The sequence below is a fragment of the Liolophura sinensis genome, chromosome 3, assembly GCF_032854445.1.
Source record: "Liolophura sinensis isolate JHLJ2023 chromosome 3, CUHK_Ljap_v2, whole genome shotgun sequence".
NCBI lineage: Eukaryota > Metazoa > Mollusca > Polyplacophora > Chitonida > Chitonidae > Liolophura > Liolophura sinensis.
The window spans coordinates 3437799-3456412 of NC_088297.1; the positions used below are offsets into that span (position 1 = coordinate 3437799).

The 18614-nt window shown below is 39.1% G+C and overlaps 2 protein-coding genes across 2 annotated transcripts in view; one reads left to right on the forward strand and one right to left on the reverse strand.

Moving 5' to 3' along the window:
• On the reverse strand, positions 1–14983 carry LOC135463983 (survival of motor neuron-related-splicing factor 30-like). Its single transcript, XM_064741455.1, has 8 exons — positions 14948–14983; positions 11423–11500; positions 9932–9997; positions 5208–5431; positions 4173–4260; positions 3194–3264; positions 2366–2492; positions 1–1767 (listed from the first exon to the last, which is right to left on the reverse strand). Exons 1-8 carry the CDS (start codon positions 14981–14983, stop codon positions 1618–1620), a joined length of 840 nt encoding a protein of 279 aa, XP_064597525.1. The 3' UTR covers positions 1–1617.
• LOC135463984 (ankyrin repeat domain-containing protein 6-like) overlaps positions 11687–18614 on the forward strand; it is a 19636-nt gene continuing 12708 nt past the window's right edge. The window contains exons 1-4 of the mRNA XM_064741456.1: positions 11687–11764; positions 15214–15335; positions 15855–15950; positions 17109–17207. Of these exons, the coding sequence (XP_064597526.1) occupies positions 15219–15335; positions 15855–15950; positions 17109–17207 (312 nt within the window). The 5' untranslated portion in view covers positions 11687–11764; positions 15214–15218. The remainder of the gene's footprint in view (positions 11765–15213; positions 15336–15854; positions 15951–17108; positions 17208–18614) is intronic.

Here is an 18614-nt window from a genome sequence, read left to right on the forward strand (position 1 = left end):
TATGTACTCATCATACATGATTTTCACTTTGATAATCTACAGGCAACATACAGGGACAAGAAATCAAAATTTTCTTCACTTTTATTATTCAGATGATTGTGAAATTTAAAATCTGACATTTAAATTCTAAATTTTTAATTTAAAATTCGACAGACACAATATACTGACATCACTGACACACACATAGCAGCAGCCACAACCTCGGACTAGGTGGGCGTTTCTTTCTGAACAAGCACAAAATAAAATTTTAAAAAATACCCCATTCACTGCCACTAGACATTTCTAGTGCACTGTGCTCAACAAACTCCAGCTTTATCAGTGTATTTATTTACTGATGTAAATTTGACTAAGATTTTACACCGTCCTGAAGAATATTTCACTTAGTGATAGCTGTCAAGCTTACAGGAGAGTCTTGAGAAGCCATGTAGAAACCACTGCCCTGAAAAATCTCACATGTAAAGCAGCAACCAAATTGGCACATACGGGATTTGAACACTGACTCACCCTGATCTGGTCACATGCAGTGAGACTGGGATCCTTCAGATAACCGAGGTAGCCTGGGGTTGCTACGGCGCAGTGTGGCGCAGCACTGCCCCGCTGCTTAATGTCAGGCGTGTTTATACATGTACCTCTAACAGTTTGGTGGATACCTGTCAGAAGTTCATTTTTACCTACACAGTACAAGTTGAAGCCATGAAGTTGGGTGTACTTTTGCCTTTTCCCCTTTATAATGGGCAGTATTCTGCAGTTATTCAAGCCTCGCCAATACTTATAAAAGACATCACGGTTCCAGTACACAATCTCGCTCACAGGGCAATTAGACAACTACCAGCTTTCTTCCTGCATATATAGGGTCCTACAGCAGCATGTGTGACTTTGTTTCTTTAAGTCCTTCCTCATATACTATTTTAAATCCAGCATTTAAACCCCACCCAAATTTTCTCAGGACCTATGAGATATAAAAAATCAGGACTCTGGCAGTTTTGATTTGTTAATGTTTTTGGTTTCACAATGTGATCTGCATTCAAGACATCAACACTATCTGCACAAACACACACGAACCCATTGACACATTCACACATACACACAAAGTAATGATGCGTAAAATATATTTATTTATTTATTTGATTGTTGTTTTACGCCGCACTTAAGAATATTTCACTTATACGACGACAGCCAGCATTATGGTGGGAGGAAACCGGGCAGAGCCCGAGGGACACACACGACCATCTGCAGGTTGCTGGCAGACCTTCCCACGTACGGCCGCAGAGATGATGCGTAAAAGAACAATGAAATGGTCATCTCGAAATAAAACTCTCACTGGCTCAGTTACAAATTTTTGTCTTTCTAGACTGGCTTCAAGCACCTTTGAAGTGAGCATATAACACATGTTGTCATTTCATTTTCACTTTGCAATCTGCCAATGCATTACATTTATGTTTAACCTAGGCATTCCTTTCACTATTTGACAATGCTTCACTTTCACTTTCAATATTGGCAAATGCAACACTTTCACTTGCATTATCTGCCAATGTATTACTTTCACTTTTCAGCCAATGTATGACTTCCACTTTCACTATCTGCCAATGTATTACTTTCACTTTCGCTATTTGTATCTCAGGACTTCTTCCACTTTTCTTGTTGATGGTAGTTGGTCATTGGTCGTCCGCTTGTTCCACAGGTGCCTACGCCAACACGTCCCTGAACCGTGTCCGTAGTTGCAAATATGCTCTTCTTCACTTTGCCTTTGCTTGTCTTTGAGAGTGTCTGCAAAAAAAAAATCCAAACAGTAAAGGCAATACCCAGACAGCTACACTGGTAGAGTGAGCTACAATGTAATAAAGAAACTCACAATAATTCTATCCTTCTGGGTTGTTGTTTCAGGTAAGGACTAATTTCCAGAATCAAGTGAATCGTATCTCACAGATACTTTCACTGTTAACAAATGTTATTTCCATTTTTTTTTCAACTTAATCAACAGGTATATTTAAATCGTATGACATTTCAAATGTTTGAATCTGTATGAACCCTCAAGTTATGACAATGAACATCACTTGAAAACTGCACGTCACGTGAACCCTGCACGTCACGTGAACCCTGCACGTCAGGTGAACACTGCACGTCAGGTGAACACTGCACGTCAGGTGAACCCTGCACGTCACGTGAACACTGCACATCACGTGAACCCTGCACATCACGTGAACACTGCACATCACATGAACCCTGCACGTCACGTGAACCCTGCACATCACGTGAACCCTGCACGTCACGTGAACCCTGCTTTAAAAACAAAAAAAATCTTGCTTCCTCCTTACTTCTGTATTAAAATCAAACTACTGCTATTCTTTTTTCCTTAAACACTTACTTTTGTAGTAAAATTGATCCATTTGTTTTTCTCCTGCTCCCTTTCTTCCTCCATCTGCTTCTGTCTTTGTGCTTTCTTCTGCTGCTTCTTCCGTTTCTGCTCTCTTTGTTGGGCTATAATGTCTTTTCTTCAACAGCAAAGAATCACAAACCAACAATATTAATTTTTCGCTTTTTTTTGTTCTAAATTGAAGCTCGTGAAGTTGGCATGTCACTGTATTCACTATTTCAGGAAAGTTTTCACAATCTAATCTGTAGTATAGAATTTTATTTATTTATTCGATTGGTGTTTTACACCTTACTCAAGAATACGACAGCAGTGAGCATTATCGTGGAAAGAAATCGGGCAGAGCCCAGAGGAATGTAGTTCTGAAGGATGATTAGTTAATGTACAGTTCCATGAAGAAAACAAGTTGTTTTTCTCCAATCTATATTTGGTTTCCTGATCTAATCCAGATGAACATCACATTTAATACATGAATTAAACAGTCCTACGGACATAAATAATATTTAAAGTTAAAACTGAAAAACTTGGACAAGGCTAGGTTCAAACTTGATCTGAAGGGCCACAAAATGAATCATTATACAAAATTTTAACAATATTTTTGGACAGACAGGCCAGAAATAACATCCCATAACATGCCCGGCTGCATTTTATCTTAGAAATTTTTGAGAAAAATTTAGCTATCACAAACTGACAAGCCAGACTTGTCAACCACTTGAAGTGCCACATTACGACATACAGCCACACACCAGTCAGAAGGTCAAACAGCCATTGCAAAAATCATTTGTAATTAACAGACCCACTATCATAACAGAATAAACTCACTTTGACTTGGGTTTCCCACCAGCTCCTCCATTACCATCTGATTTCTCCTCGATTTTCCTCAACAGATGAATCTGTAAATGGGAAACAAAATCTCAGTGCTTGTAACATGTCATTATCCAAAATCCCAAAATGCAACCGTGCTCCCATAAATGTTTGTAAATATGTGATTATTTCCCCCTGAGTGGTCTCAAGAGGCTGCTAAAATGTGATTATCTCCCCCTGAATGCTCCTGAAAAGGCTTTAAAAAAAAGGGATTATCTCCCCCTATGAGCTCCCAAAAGGCTTGCAAAATGTGGTATCTCCCCATAACACATGTAAGAGCTCCCAGGAGGCTTGTAACCAGTTATTTTCTCCCCATGAGTGCTCCCAAAAAATGGGGTTACCTCCCCCGAGGGGAGGGGAGGAGGGGTGCGGCTCCCAAAAGTGACTGTAACCCACATCATCTGGTACCTGATCATTTGACCTTTCTCCTAAATGATATGGCTTTGATATCTAGTACAAAAGTATTAACTACATGTAAATGTACATCAGCTACAACCACATAATCCAAGATTGCCTTTTAATGTGATAATCCGTGACCTCATCATCTAACAGACTTGTCATCTTCATAACAGGCCAAAAAAATCCACCAGTGCAAATCCAATCATATCTTAAGATATTATTTTTGATTAGCCCTTATAATTTACCCCTCGCAAAATATCAGCCTCATCTGTGAACGTGTTACAGTTGAAAATTAGTAATAAAGATGGTAAAATTAATAATGTGACTGGTTTAATAACTTAAAATAAATTGATTATAAATATTACAGGGACGAGTCTGAGAATTTCTGTAGGCCAATAATTTGAGCTATTCTTGGCAAATCAAGAAAATTTGAAAAATTCGAAAAAAAAGACAATTAGCGATCATCAATTTTTTGCTGATCACAACAGTCAAGCTGAATCTTAAGCTGTTGTCTACACCAAGTTGTAGTTACTAGTACCTGAGTGAGATCTGTGTTACCGTAGCTCTGGAAGGTCACCGTACAGGCTCCATTCTCCAGTATCTCTTCTACCACAGCAGGGTAATACCTGAGATAAAACAATACCTTATTGCCTGTTTGTTTGACTGACTGGTGTTCTATACTGTACTCAAGGATATTTCACTTACACAACTGTGGCCAGTATTATGGTGGGAGGAAATGGGACAGAACCCACGGGAAACTCTCAACGATTACCTGTTTGTTTGATTGCTATTTAAATTTCCACACAAAACAGGCACCGTGTGAACTGGGCAATATGAAAAGGTTTTAGATCTATCACCTACATGTAGTCAATTTCACACTTCTTGTTCCAGTCATACGTAAATCTGGTTTGGCTGTCCAAAAAGTGTATAAGAAAAAACAGCCTAGCATGCCCTTAGTCCTGTGAGTTTAACATTAAGTTACAACTGATAAAATTACAAATGCATCTGAGAACAATGTCTTGAACAATCAAGGCCACGCTAAGTTTATTTTGTGTTCTATTTATTTATTTATTTGATTGGTGTTCTACACTGTACTCAAGAATATTTCACTTATGTGACGGCAGCCAGCATTATGTTGGGAGGAAACCGGCAGCGCCCAGGGAAAGAACCCACTACCATCTGCAGGTTGGTGGCAGACCTTCCCACATACAGTTTTGTGTTTCACAGGTGAGCAGACACTAAAAATCAGAAGTGGAATATTTATAGGCAGAGGGGGGAAGCCTACAACCATCTGCAGGCTGCTGGTGGATCTTCCCACCTAAGTTCCGAGAGGAAGAGGACTTGAACTCACAGTGACTGCATTGGTAAGAGGCTCCTGCGTCATTGGCTGCGCTGTCATTCTAACCACCTCAGCCACCCCAAAAGCAGAATAAAAATAAAACTGAAAATCCACCCTTTTATTTCGTCTTATAGTCAGGGTGTGTAAATGTGTCTTCATTCCGAACCGCCCTACTCTAATTTAGGTTATGTGAAACGAACATTTTTTTAAAGATGGACACAACTTTACACCCACCCGCCATCACTGGACCAGAGTGCCAGGCACTCATCCCCAACCGTCCACTCGTGTGCGGGTACTGACTGAGACACTGTCCCCTGTGTCCCTGCTGCCGTAACATCTCTGACAACGTTCCCGTGTGTAGCCTGTGTGGAGGAATCTGTGGGGGCCGTTGAGTGCTCAGGAACTTTCTTTGTCTTTGTATTCTGACTGAGAAGCTCCTGGGTCAGGTTGATGACCTCCTGCAGAGAATAACAGACAGACAGACAGGTGGACTTTAGGTGAGGAAAGATGCTGATACCACTACAACAATAGATACAAAGGTATACATGTATGGTGTACAGCCCTCACTGATTGGAATATGAAAGGTTTTAATTTCCAAAGGAATCTGACTCTCACTATGAATCGCTTACAAAAAAAAAAAAATAAACTTTTTGGATACACTGTATCATAGTATTAAAGTCAATATGAACATTAAAATCTCCAAAAGTTTGGTCAATTTTACAAGCATTAAAATCTACAACTGCTTTGTGGCAAGTACAAGATTTGGACCAGTTTCCTGTGGATTCTCGCATCTAAAGTGAATCTAAGGGGAATCCATTTAGATCCTGGTCAAAGAGACTTCTTTCACAATGCTACTATCAGTCTTTGCTATACATATATATGACATCTTCAACAATATACATGTATTTCTGACTACCCTCATATGCTTGCCAACTTCTTTCAGAATACTGCCGGTTTTCTTTACAATACTGCACACTTTCATTAGAGTACTTCGTCAACAATATAGTAAACTTCCTTTACAATTCCCTAACCTTTCACAAGGCTGCATCATGTACAAACAATAATCAGAGTGCTACTTTATTTACAATAGGGCACACTTTTCTTATGGTACTTCTGACTTCATCAACAATACAGTAAACATCTTTTACAATTCCCTAACCTTTCACAAACATTCCTCAGAGTGCTGCTTTCTTTACAATACTGGACACTTTCATTATGTTACTTCTGACTTCGTCAACAATATAGCAAACTTCCTTTACAATTCCGTAACCTTTCACAAGGCTGCAGCTTGTACAAACATTCCTCAGAGTGCTGCTTTCTTTCACAATACTGCTGCTATCTTTCCAAACAACGAATTCACACTAAAACAAACAGCAGGCCTTTATTTTTGTCATTTTTAACCAGATTCTAAATGTATTCCCACACATTTGCTTTATACAGACCTACATTTTGATCAAATCCACTACCACAAAGCAGCTGCTCCAAGAGAAGGTTTTAATACACCTAAAGTCAACGTATTTCTGCATTTTCGTGAGGAGCAATGTATATTCTAGCGTAAGAAAAAAACTGGATGTCAGTTTTTATACACTCATTTAAATGAAAGCAGATTCCTGAAGCTCTGGTTCACGAGAGTCAGAAAAAGATTCTCACCGTGAGTGGAGTTCTCGCGTAGTACACATGTACTGTAACTCCGAAAAACGACTCAATATTTCACTCCTGATGACGGCATAATAAAATGCTGAAATACTGAGTCAAAACGAAGCTATTGTTTTTCGGAGTTACACTAATTGTTTATTACACGAAACTTATCAGTGGATCTGCTGAATTCCAGCGAAGTCCTCATTATGCATGTACAACATGCACACGGGCTGACAAACAATATACCAATGTGAGAGAGACGTACATACGCATGTATTCAAACATGAACATACGTGTATGTGGTACAATAAGAGCATCCTCAACATCAGTTCATTACCATGGATTCACGTACAAGTATCAGTGTTATTCTCTCTCGCAACAACAACAACAACAAAAAAACGGCACATATCTTTATTAAAAAACCTTGACAAGTCCTCCATAATATAGCAAACCTGTCTTGATTCAGTTTCCATGGTAACAGCCTGTCTTGTGACAGGTGATGGTTAAGATACTGTACTTACACGCCTGGTTGTTTTGTCATCAGAGTCATGATCCCAGAGACATCTACAAATAAAAGAGTCTAAAGAAGAATTAGGCAGGTTTACCATGTTGGATAAGACAAGCTTGCATGCAGAACTCACGCAGATCAACAACTTTTCACACACAGATATCCATTCAGTTCTCCAAACTATCCCCTTAAACACATACTCTTCTGGCACGTCTGACAGGTTTACCGTGTTGGATATCACAAGCTTGCATGCAGAACTCACGCAGATCAACAACTTTTCACACACAGATATCCATTCAGTTCTCCAAACTACCCACTATTAAACACATACTCTTCTGGCATGTCTGACAGTCTGATACTATAGACTCACACACATAATGCGGCCTTCCAAGTTTTCCCCTGTACACATACATTCACTTGTCCAAACAAGGAAGTATCCTGGGCTATGTTGATACCGGTACTGGTAACTATGGTAACAGGTTTGGGCGCCCAAGTTCTAGTTCCCAAATCATTGGACAATTTCCTTTTTTCTTCCTTAAACTCTGTTTTTTTAATTATTTTGTCATTAATATTCAAAAACATGACACTTATCCAATACAGCAACAAAAAAAAGAAAACAAAAAGATGTTTGTATCCCCAAAAATGTCCCCTCAAAAATAACCAAGCATATATCCTCTCAAAAACGAACTGGACTTGCCACTACCAAGTCATCCAGTAACACAAGACCCTCTTCTCTCAGCGACATTTGCATGTACACTTCTCTTTGGTTCACAAGTACATTCACTTCACATTCCATCCCAAATCCACTTATCCATGTCTGCCACAAACACATTCTCTTAGGTCTGGCATTTTTACATACATGGTTAAAGTATGTTCATGTCGCCTACAACCTGACGTGGAATAACTTCCAGAAAATCTCTAACGCAACAAACCGAATCGATCAAAAAGAGAATACAAAGATCTGTCTGTACTTCGTACCTGACATTTTGAACAAGTGATCTGGTCTGGATTGGTCTCAAAGCTGAATCCAGATGAGGGTTTTCAAAATGCCATCTTGGCTACTCAAATTCTTCTAATTTTTTAGGACACCTGGCAGGGCTTTATTTTTGCAATTCTTTACCAGAATCTAAACAAATTGGGGTAAGTCTGCTGTGCAGGAATCCACCAGAATCTGGGTCAAATCTAATACCACAAATCATGCAGTTACTCCAAGTTTTAATACATTTTAATAGATAATATAAAACATTATGGGGGATTCTAGGTGACATAAATATCACTATACAGTGTTGGCAATGAGCCCCTCAAATCAAAAGGCCAGCAAGGCCAGCTGACTTGGAAACCAATAGGCCCTTCACCAATTCTTTAAGGCCCTGGTTTCTTGATAGTAAAAAGCACCATGCCAATAAAGTTTTAACATTAAATTTGATCTGATACATAAAGTGTATTATTATCTTTGTTCAAATTTTTTTTTAAGAAGTTCAGGTACTAGAGGATTGTAGGAAATCAGCTGTGAACTTTTAATATTGGGTAAGATGTTGGGTGGCCAGTCATCCTCCCTTAGGCCCTATTAGTAAAATATAACCATCCTCAGATGAAAGCTTTCAGTTACAGAAGTCAACTGTAGCTGCTTGAGTTGCTGACATTTGTAATGGATTTGCTACATTGCTGTAACATTTGACAATCTTAAAATCTTTCCTTTAGTTCGAAAAATTCCAGTGTAGATGCAATCAAATTTACAAGAAAACTGAAGTCTTTTAAATTCTCGCCACTTCCGGTGATTTATCATTGCCTAAGAGTCAACGAAGTATTTTTACAAAATTGTCTTCCTGCACCACTTTTCATGGCTCCATGTTCATTTCATTGCAATCTTCTCTTAGTTTTGGACATGTTTCAGTTTTAATTGTCCTCTGTAGATGGTCAGAACTTCTACCATTGCTGTAACTGCCAAATGACCACTGCCTTGTTGTACACAGGTGGCATTTCCACCAATTTGTAAGAAGCTCACTCATTGTTCCACAGGAGAGACACAGCCAACGGGATAGCCTGTATCATAGCAACATTCACTAGAAACCAGCATCTACTTTTGTTTCACTTTTACCGGCATGACGAATGAACTCCCACCTAAGTTTGTGTACACATTCAAAGCTCTTATTTTCCCTCCCTGCTCTTAAAATTTAGCTAGGCCTGCCGGACTTCCTTATCCCAACTCTAGCCACCAATTTCACTATTAGTGGGCCAGCGGTTATTTCGAGAAATGTAATTCTTTGCTTTCAGCACTGCTAATATCTGTCCCAAACTTAGAAGAATTAAGAAGTAGTTAAGCTCGCGCACGCCACAATTTATGTTTCTGTGTCACGTAGTCACACATTCAGTGTTCTCTTACCCAGACATGTATACATAGGTTACCAAACATACTTTTGCATTCCAGCACATAACCAGATTTCAATCTAATAACTCCGCCTTTTACCCCCCGGCAGTGTAATACCCCAATACACCATATAAGTCCCCTCCCAAACACCTAGTCTCCCCAGTCAAAACACATGCTTTCCAGAACATCAGCTACTAAAAGGCCTGCTATCAGTAATGCATGTTCTAAATGTGGCAAGCAACATGAGGTTTGATGTGGGTTTCCTATTATATTATATAAGGACTGTATGTATCAATGTTGTTTTCACGCACAATTTAAATAGTTTCCTACCACGTGAGGAAACCTCTTCATTACTGAAATATAAACAGCAGGCATTTTGGGTAGTAGATGTTCCAGCCAGCAGGCATTCTTCCCACTACTCAACCCTCCAGGTAAACAGCTCACCTGTAAATCTTTCTTTAACTTCAGCAAGTCTTCATTTCCAGGGTCATTCGTAAGGCTCGCCTCAACCTAGAAACAAACAACACTTACATTCAACAATGTTTACTGCAGTACTCAATCAAAATATTATTGCATGCAAGAAGCCAATATAAAGGAGAGAGTAAATTTAATGAAGTCATTAAAAGAAAAGACAACTTTGGAATTTAGGCACTATTCGAACAGACATGCGTGCTGTGATAAATGATAACTTGGTAAAAACTGCTTTAATTCAATACATTATATACCACTGCATAGAGAAAATCAACAGCAGTTAGTCTGTTGTGGATTTGAGGTGATATCAGAATGCCCAGACTGGAAGACTGTCACCCAGGCTTGCTTGCAAGCTTTTAAAAGCGGGCAGAATAATAACTGGCAAATCCAACAGTTATATTTATTTTATATATTTATTTGATTGGTGTTTTACGCCGTACTCAAGAATATTTTACTTATACGACGGCGGCTAGCATTATGGTGGGAGGAAACCGGGCAGAGCCGGGGGGAAACCCACGACCATCCGCAGGTTGCTGGCAGACCTTCCCACTTACGGCCAGAGAGGAAGCCAGCATGAGCTGGACTTGAACTCACAGCGACCGCATCGGAGGCCCCATCCAACAGTTATAAAGACGAGGCTGATGCTTTTGTTAGTCTCTGTCCTCTTTCTCTGGAAATCACTGTGAAAATCAGGTTCTTAATATAATTGTCACACAATCATGTGAAAGCAACCTCATCTTAAAAAACTAAGAGAAAGTCCTTTTATTATTATTCACAATTGAATTTTCATATCATGTCCACTTCAGTTATCACTCATCCATAGTGTATGGTGCAAAAAATTTTAAAGTTGAGGTTGGTGTCACATTGTGGAGTTACATTAATAAGCCCAATAGGCATTTCAGGAGTCTCCTGAGTTCAAGCAGATATCAGAGAGAAAAGTGAAGGCTCTCAAAACCTAAATTAGGTAAAAGGGGTTATATTAGATGTTAGATTGAATACACATCTGTTTTTCGACTCGATGGCGCCATTGGCACATAACGCAATATCACGTCTTTGAGCTGTCGTAGTTTGTGAGAGAACACCCCTAAAAAGGTGATTGGGTTTATTCATTGAAAAAACAGTTTGTCACAATGAGCATCTGAGAAGGAGCTTATTGACTAACAATAGGGTCACCCAAGTCTTTACCACTTCCGTCGGGTGTACTGAAACCCATAAGCACATACAAACATCCAAGATGTATAAAATCAAAATATCAACCTTCGAGCTACATGTACTTGTTCACTACAATGTTGTGTTGTTGTTGTTTAGAGTGTGCGGCGAGTTTTCACAGTATCCGCCTCAACAAGCAGTTAATTTTATGGGAAATCAAAAACACAGCGACATATGTTTCAAAATAATCCTGCGTAAAACAGATTGGAGACTCTCTTGGGACAGTTATCTATACGTTAACGAGCAATCTTTTACCTGTTGTAATTGAAGGTTGTAGGTCGACAAATTTTCTTGTAAATCTTCGCCATTGTTGTACGTGAAGGCAGCGTGAAACTTTCACTTCCGCCAGGCATGCGCACTATTATCAGATTAAACTCTGCTGTTAAGAGTCTCCATTTTCACAATCACTGCACGGCGAGCATGTGTACCAAGTAGCAAGAGTTACATCCCCTACCTGTAGACACATACCAGAGACAATATTTAGCGCGGGGGAAATACTGTATGATGAATACAGGGCGCAGACGGTCGGTTGCGTTTTGACAGAACAGCTTTGAGACTAGGTGTTGGCATCATAAATGCTGTCTGTTTCTTAATCAGGTAAGCTTAGGATCGGTAGTAATATCTGAAGGGTACACTACTTGTTTAAATAAGATGAAATACATTATAAAACCAACACTGAAAGCTCTTGACGGATAATGGATTAGAAGCTTCTGAGTCACACTGTGACCCAAGAACTTGGCTACTTGCAGCCCCGGGTGGCTGCTTAACTCCTCTCGTGATATTGGCCTGGGTGGGGTACTATCGACTATCGTAGCCACATGGGGAACCAATGGTAAACCATTCACCCCTTCACGCCATGTGAGATGCCTTTCTAGACAATGGCTGCAGTCCAAAAGTAGTGGCAGCTTTAGCTTTTACCTCTCGGCTCGCCGCACAAGCAACGTATCCCAGGTAGGCTATATTACATTCGGTAAGGCCACAGCACCCCCATAATCCCGACCGCAGCAAACCATTTCTGTACAAGGCGCCCATTTATAGGCTCAGCTTTCAGGTTTAACACGCATGTAGCCATTTATATACAGGGCTGTATTGTAACCATAGGGGCAACCAGTGGTAAACCATAAACCCTTTTGCCCAGTTTCCACCCACCATAATGCTGGCCACCGTCATATGAGTGAAATATTCTTGAGTACGGCATAATACACCAATCAAATAAATAAATCAAATAGCTCTGAGATTGCTGGGACGTGTTCCCAGCTTAGCCTCCACATTGATAAAATGTATTTCTGAAAGCTAAGCTGGGAAGAATGAAGCAGATCTCAGATCTATCTGTAGCTATATACCCAGCACGTGTGGCAATACTTGTGCCTTATGATCTGAGTGCCTGAGCCAGCAGGGCGAGATATCTCCAGAGGCATTAGTGACTTAGAAATCAGGGGCCATTTTCACAAAACTTTGTAAGTCACTTTTCTCGCAACATTTTTCGTTGTCTAAGTTATACAGTGTCAAAGGGTGGCGTAATTTACGAGAAAAGTTACGAAAAACTGATTTATGATGTTTTGGAAAAGTGACCACAGAACCACAGCAGCTTTTATATACCCCTAGTCCAGCCATGGCTCTCCATGGCATACAGTATCTGTATGAAATTGGACTAAGGATGGATAAAAACTCCTGCGGTCAGAACATAGTGATGGACTAGCAGGAGATAAGCCTGAAATATGAAAGAGGGTGTCCAAACATACATTTTTGGAGCCATTCTATTATAGCATGGTGTCCAGATTTCATTTTCTCAAATCTATCCCATGTTAAAGGTGCTGAAAACAGGGTGTCAAATAGCACCAGTTTCCTATTTCATCCGTCCACTTGGACTGGTAGCCGGGTACATGTAGCTAGCTAACCCCATATGGACTAGCCCCATGCCATGTTTGATCAGTATAGAGAGAGACACGTTTCACAGCTATTGCTGGAGTCCACACTAATTCTCCAAATCAAACTATATACTGGTGTTTGTCAGTATGAAGTATACATCAGGTGAAAGACTTAAAGGAACAGACCACTCTAAAATGAAGTACACATCAGGTGAAAGACTTAAAGGCAAAGACCACTCTAAAATGAAGTACACATCAGGTGAAAGACTTAAAGGCAAAGACCACTCTAAAATGAAGTACACATCAGGTGAAAGACTTAAAGGCAAAGACCACTCTAAAATGAAGTACACATCAGGTGAAAGACTTAAAGGCAAAGACCACTCTAAAATGAAGTACACATCAGGTGGAAGACTTAAAGGCAAAGACCACTCTAAAATGAAGTACACATCAGGTGAAAGACTTAAAGGCAAAGACCACTCTAAAATGAAGTACACATCAGGTGAAAGACTTAAAGGCAAAGACCACTCTAAAATGAAGTACACATCAGGTGAAAGACTTAAAGGCAAAGACCACTCTAAAATGAAGTACACATCAGGTGAAAGACTTAAAGGCAAAGACCACTCTAAAATGAAGTATGCATCAGGTGAAAGACTTAAAGGCAAAGACCACTCTAAAATGAAGTACACATCAGGTGAAAGACTTAAAGCCAAAGACCACTCTAAAATGAAGTACACATCAGGTGAAAGACTTAAAGGCAAAGACCACTCTAAAATGAAGTATACATCGGGTGAAAGACTTAAAGGCAAAGACCACTCTAAAATGAAGTATGCATCAGGTGAAAGACTTAAAGGCAAAGACCACTCTAAAATGAAGTACACATCAGGTGAAAGACTTAAAGCCAAAGACCACTCTAAAATGAAGTATACATCGGGTGAAAGACTTAAAGGCAAAGACCACTCTAAAATGAAGTACACATCAGGTGAAAGACTTAAAGGCAAAGACCACTCTAAAATGAAGTATACATCGAGTGAAAGACTTAAAGGCAAAGACCACTCTAAAATGAAGTATGCATCAGGTGAAAGACTTAAAGGCAAAGACCACTCTAAAATGAAGTATGCATCAGGTGAAAGACTTAAAGGCAAAGACCACTCTAAAATGAAGTATACATCGAGTGAAAGACTTAAAGGCAAAGACCACTCTAAAATGAAGTATGCATCAGGTGAAAGACTTAAAGGCAAAGACCACTCTAAAATGAAGTATACATCGAGTGAAAGACTTAAAGGCAAAGACCACTCTAAAATGAAGTATGCATCAGGTGAAAGACCATTAAAAACTGTCCAGGAAAATAGTAGGATTTATTTTTTTTTTAGAGTTTTTCTAAGGGAGTAAAATTGTGTTAAAAGATCAGATTCTACATTGGTTTGAACCAGAAGGTATCAATAACGTCCCATCTTTACTTTTTGCCTGAAATAATTTGTTTTTCAAATTATGCAAATGCATTCATAGATCTATATATATATATATATATATATGCATTTTGAATGATGAAATTTTGCAGCCTAATGAGTGTTAAGTAGCAAAAACCTTATGTGATGTCACTGGTCCCGTTGTGGTCAGAAAAGGTCACCATAGAATAAAATATTCAAATGCATAAAATTTTAGAAAGTTCAACAAACTCTGAAAAAGTAAATCCAGCCATTTTCCTGGAGAGTGTTTCATTTATTTATTTATTTATTTGATTGGTGTTTTACGCCGTACTCAAGAATATTTCACTTATACAATGGCAGCCAGCATTATGGTGGGTGGAAACCAGGCAGAGCCCGGGGGAAACCCATGACCATCTGCAGGTTGTTGGCAGACCTTTCCACGTACAGCCAGAGAGGAAGCCAGCATGAGCTGGACTTGAACTCACAGCAACCACATTGGTGATAGACTGCTGGGAGATCATGTTGCGCTAGTGCTCTAACCAACTGAGGAGAGAGTTTCATGGTCCTCCATCTTCCTTTTTTTATTGTTTTCTTTGACTTTAAGACTATGACTTTAAGACTATGACTTGACTTGTTTTATCCAAAATGTTATGCAAGTTGGCAACTTAAAGGAGGGCCTTTCTGTCAACCACATGTGAAATGTGACACATTTTTACCAATATACATGTACTTTTGTTTTCTCTGTTGACAGTGAAAATGGGATTAGCAGCGTCTAAGCAAGAGGCATTCTGGGAAGCCTGTGGTTTCGGCCATGTTGACAGGGTCAGAAAGTTTTTGCAAGAGGATATTGATGTCAACTGGAAATCCTACACTGTAAGTAAATACAGGTATATTTCTTCATGCTGGTACTTTTATAGTCAGATAGTAGGCATTGCGCACTCCCATAACTAGCTCTGAGATTGGATGACCAGTGTCAGTGTTGCATGGTCCCCTTAGGGAGAGGTAGATCCAGGGTCAATCCTGGGTCGAGTCACACCTAAGACTTTAAACGACGAAGTTGTAACTTCCTCTGATTTATGCATTTATTTTATCAATGGTCGAGAAATTTGAACAAAAAAAAAAAAATGAACATACTGGAAACGTGAGATCAGCTTAACGCCTCCAACTGGGCCCACCCCAAAGCACAGCCCACCCCACCCCACCCCACCCCACCCCAGAGCTGATTTGACAGGTATCACAAATGACGTCACCACAGCAGACTGAAAGATGAAAGCTTAGAAGCTTTGCTGTACTTATATGGTCTATGGTGTATACTCCTTGTTAAGAAATTCAAACCAAGTGTTTCATATATCCGTTAAATAAATAAATATTTACTGTTGTTCGGTTTTCCAGCATGACTGTTGTGCTATTCATGTGGCGTCGCAGGGCAAGCCGGAGATCGTGCAGATGTTACTGGATGTTGGATGTGACGTTAACGTGCGGGACGATGTGAGTACCTGGGGGTCTTTAATATCAGGCGGACTTGTTGGATAATCTTTACCTCTTCTATCCCATTAAAATGTGTAACATAATCTTACCAGTTTGCACAGATAGACAAACAAGCAATACCTGTATTGTGATGTTATGATTGGACCTGATTTGGTTGTGCAAAAAAAACGGTTGTAGACTCGGAGAGTGAGGTGAATCCAGACTCGCCTATTTTTCATGTCATCTGACATGAAGTTCATGGGAGATTACCTTGTTTTCTCTCAATATGACATAACATTCAGGACCATATCTGAAAGAAAACTTTAAACATGCGAAAGTTAAAAGGTGGTTTTGTGACTAGGTTAAAGTAAATTTTTGCAAAATATAAATAAAACAGATGCTGTCAGAGAGCTTCTAAGCCTGCAAATGGAAAGAAATTCCTATGAAAATCTAACTTCATATTGTAGTCAGTCAATCCATCAATAATTAATCCCGGCAAAAACTGAAAATGACGAATTGCAAACATCGCAGTCTCAAAATGCTCCCATCTCTTGTGCTTAAAGAGCCTATACCAGCGATTTTTGGAAAAAAAAATCGATCATTGCAAATGCAATCAATCTTTTATCGTTACTTTTTTTATGGAATAGCTCAAATTATTACCGTTCACAAAATATCCTCCTCATCTGTGCACATGTTACCATTCAGAACTGGTAAACGAAGTTCCTAGAATTTATAAAGAGGGTCAAACTATTTTAACTTTGTAAAAGCTTTTGAATCATTTAAAAGTATTAATTGTACAGGTACAAGTCTGATATTTAATGAAAGGTAATAATTTGAGCTATTTTTGGTAAATACAGAAAACATTGATTTCATCAAAAAATGTGTATTTTATGACTGAAGTCTCTGGTATAGGCTCTTTAAAAATGACAATTACCATCAAAATAGTCCTCAACAAATTCTACCACTTGTAAATTTAGATACATTTTGAAAAAATATTCATTAGATTTTGAAGAATAAAATATGTTTGTTAGGAAGGGGCACCTGTGAATATATAGAGTATCAAGCTCAGACCAGGTAACATGTCTCTAATGTGCCCAAACTTGCACTATATATGTGGTTGAATTTATTGAAAATTTATGGTTTATTTTCAACGTTATGTTTAATACATATTCTATTCAGAGAGGTAACTTGGCTCTACACCACGCAGCAATGAAAGGCGAGGCAGATATTATGAAGACCCTCATCAAGGCCGGATCAGAGATCAATGCTCAGGACAAGGTACCAATGTACAGAATACCAGTCTACATGGCCCTTTTTCATTTCAGAACTTTATTTTATGTGTACCACAGTTCAAAATTAATTTTCCATTTGCTTACATGTTAACAGCACTGTCACTAAATGTGCGTGCCCGGAACTTTCCTGGCCTGATAATCCTTCTCCCCTGACACAACTGCAAAGCTTTGACCAATGACATTTTTCACAAAATTTACAAATAGCTGGTAGGATTCAAACCCACCCATTCAAAGACCGATGAAACAGGATTTCTCACTTCTTTTGCCTAATGTGCGTCTGCCTCCAGTTCGTTAAAAACACACAAATGTTTACTAGGAGTGGAACTCTGAGGTGTACTCCAAAAAGGACTATCCCAAAAGGCAAAAGAAAATATTACTAAAATGAACACACTGTTACATTCCTTCTGTTCCCTCCAGACGCAGAAGCATTGATTGTGGTACATTGCCTGAACTGTGTCAGTACATGCATCATTCAAATGAAAACACACAGGCATTGATTGTGGTACATTGTCTGAACTCTGTCAGTACACGTATCATTCAAATGAAAACACACAGGCATTGATTGTGGTAAATTGCCTGAACTGTGTCAGTACGCGCATCATTCAAATGAAAACACACAGGCATTGATTGTGGTACATTGTCTGAACTGTGTCAGTACACACATCATTCAAATGAAAACACGGAAGCATTGATTGTGGTACATTGCCTGAACTGTGTCAGTACACACATCATTCAAATGAAAACACGGAAGCATTGATTGTGGTACATTGCCTGAACTGTGTCAGTACACATATCATTCAGATGAAAACACAGAGGCCTCGATTGTGGTAAATTGCCTGAACTGTGTCAGTACACACATCATTCAAATGAAAACACAGAGGCATTGATTTTGGTACATTGCCTGAACTGTGTCAGTACACACATCATTCAAATGAAAACACAGAGGCATTGCTGCACTGGATTGCCGTTGTGGCTGTCTGAAATGTCTAGAACTGTGAAATGGACCTGTTCCAGGGCCCTGACCATGTATACACAAGTTTAAATTCCAGGAAGTGGAAATATTCATCAACATATTACCCTTAATGACCTCAAATTTCACCCACAAAAAAAGCATTTTTAGAGACAAACAAATATTACAAAATGTTATTTTGGGTGCTGAAGCTTACAATTTTCTAGCTGAATATAATTTCTGAATCAGGAAAAATGGGCAAGTTAGTCAGGGACAAAATTTGTGGTCATTTACTTAAAAATATACTTTTTGTAACTGTGGTATATTTGAAATGGTTGACAAAGGTGTGTAAAGCTGTGTAGACCTCCTTGTACGTGTACATAGTATAGATGGAGAGAAAGGAATTTAATAAGAGAGCAGTTATGCTGATTTTGTAATCCGGAA

Coding starts and splice junctions, on each gene's coding strand:
- LOC135463983 (XM_064741455.1), bottom strand. CDS start 14,983: ATGATCTCCCAGCAGTCTATCACCAATGTGGTTGCT. Junction 11,501..14,947: donor CTATCACCAATGTGGTTGCT/GTGAGTTCAAGT, acceptor CGGAAGTGAAAG/TTTCACGCTGCCTTCACGTA. Junction 4,261..5,207: donor CTCTGGTCCAGTGATGGCGG/GTGGGTGTAAAG, acceptor GTTTTATCTCAG/GTATTACCCTGCTGTGGTAG.